This window comes from Charadrius vociferus, unplaced genomic scaffold (genome assembly GCF_000708025.1).
Source record: "Charadrius vociferus isolate BGI_N301 unplaced genomic scaffold, ASM70802v2 scaffold2447, whole genome shotgun sequence".
NCBI classification, from domain to species: Eukaryota; Metazoa; Chordata; class Aves; order Charadriiformes; family Charadriidae; genus Charadrius; species Charadrius vociferus.
Genome location: NW_009649244.1, coordinates 15950 through 17185, shown reverse-complemented (window position 1 = coordinate 17185; position 1236 = coordinate 15950). Strand labels below are relative to the sequence as shown.

The 1236-nt window shown below is 64.8% G+C and overlaps 1 protein-coding gene across 1 annotated transcript; it reads left to right on the top strand.

Moving 5' to 3' along the window:
* Positions 1–4: 4 nt before the first annotated feature.
* GRIN3B (glutamate receptor, ionotropic, N-methyl-D-aspartate 3B) lies at positions 5–1224 on the top strand (the record flags this gene model as incomplete). The annotated part of the gene is made up of 2 exons (XM_009889046.1): positions 5–619; positions 1075–1224. Coding segments are annotated over 2 exons (765 nt in total), but the record flags the coding sequence as incomplete, so codon positions are not given.
* Between the last annotated feature and the right edge of the window lie 12 nt (positions 1225–1236).

The window sequence follows — 1236 nt, the reverse complement described above, 5'->3', positions numbered from 1 at the left end:
GTACTGCATCGACCGGCTGGAGAAGCTGGCCGAGGACATGCCCTTTGACTTTGAGCTCTACATCGTGGGTGATGGGAAATACGGGGCGTGGAAGAACGGGCGCTGGACGGGGCTGGTGGGGGACCTGCTCAGCGGCACGGCCCATATGGCCGTCACCTCCTTCAGCATCAACTCTGCGCGGAGCAAAGTCATTGACTTCACCAGCCCCTTCTTCTCCACCAGCCTGGGCATCCTGGTGAGGACGAAGGACACGGCGTCGCCTATCGGGGCCTTCATGTGGCCCTTGCACTGGACCATGTGGGTGGGCATCTTCGTGGCCCTGCACATGACGGCACTTTTCCTCACCCTGTACGAGTGGAAGAGCCCCTACGGCATGACCCCCCACGGCCGCAACCGCATGAAGATCTTCTCCTACTCCTCAGCCCTCAACCTCTGCTACGCCATCCTCTTTGGGCGCACGGTGTCCAGCAAGACGCCCAAGTGCTGCACTGGCCGCTTCCTCATGAACCTCTGGGCCATCTTCTGCCTCCTGGTGCTCTCCAGCTACACGGCCAACCTCGCGGCCGTCATGGTGGGGGACAAGACCTTTGAGGAGCTCTCGGGCATCCACGACCCAAAGGTAGGAGAGCGTCGGGGCTGCTTCAGGTGGGGTGAGATGGGGCTTAAGTCCAGGGAAGGGGGCAGGGGGATGTCTGTCCTTCCTGCTGCACCTCCTCTGCTGGGATGAGCGTGAGAGGTGTCCCCGGCCCCAGCCCTGCAGCACAGCCCCTCCCGAGGCTGTCGGGGTCATCCCAGCCCCCCAGGAAGCTTTGTGTATCCCCCTCCCAGCGCTTAACCCTGGCGTCAGCTCCAGCGTGGGGGAGAAGTGGGGTGGGTTCGCGCTGAGGCTGCCCTTGGGGGGCTCTTTGCCAGACACCCCACAAGAGCTGCTGCGTCCCCACGGACTGCCCAGACCCCCCTTCCCCCCCCGCCTGGGGCTGTGCGTGCTCGGGGCTTGGGGACGTGTCCCCAGGGAGTTGGGGGCCGTTCCCACCCGGGCTGTGGGGGGACTGATGCTGTGGTACCTCCTTCCAGCTGCATCACCCCTCGCAGGGCTTCCGCTTCGGCACCGTGTGGGAGAGCAGCGCCGAGGAGTACATCAAGAAGAGCTTCCCCGAGATGCACGAGTACATGCGGCGCTACAACGTCCCCACCACCCCCGCCGGCGTCACCATGCTCAAGTGAGGGGCGGGGGGG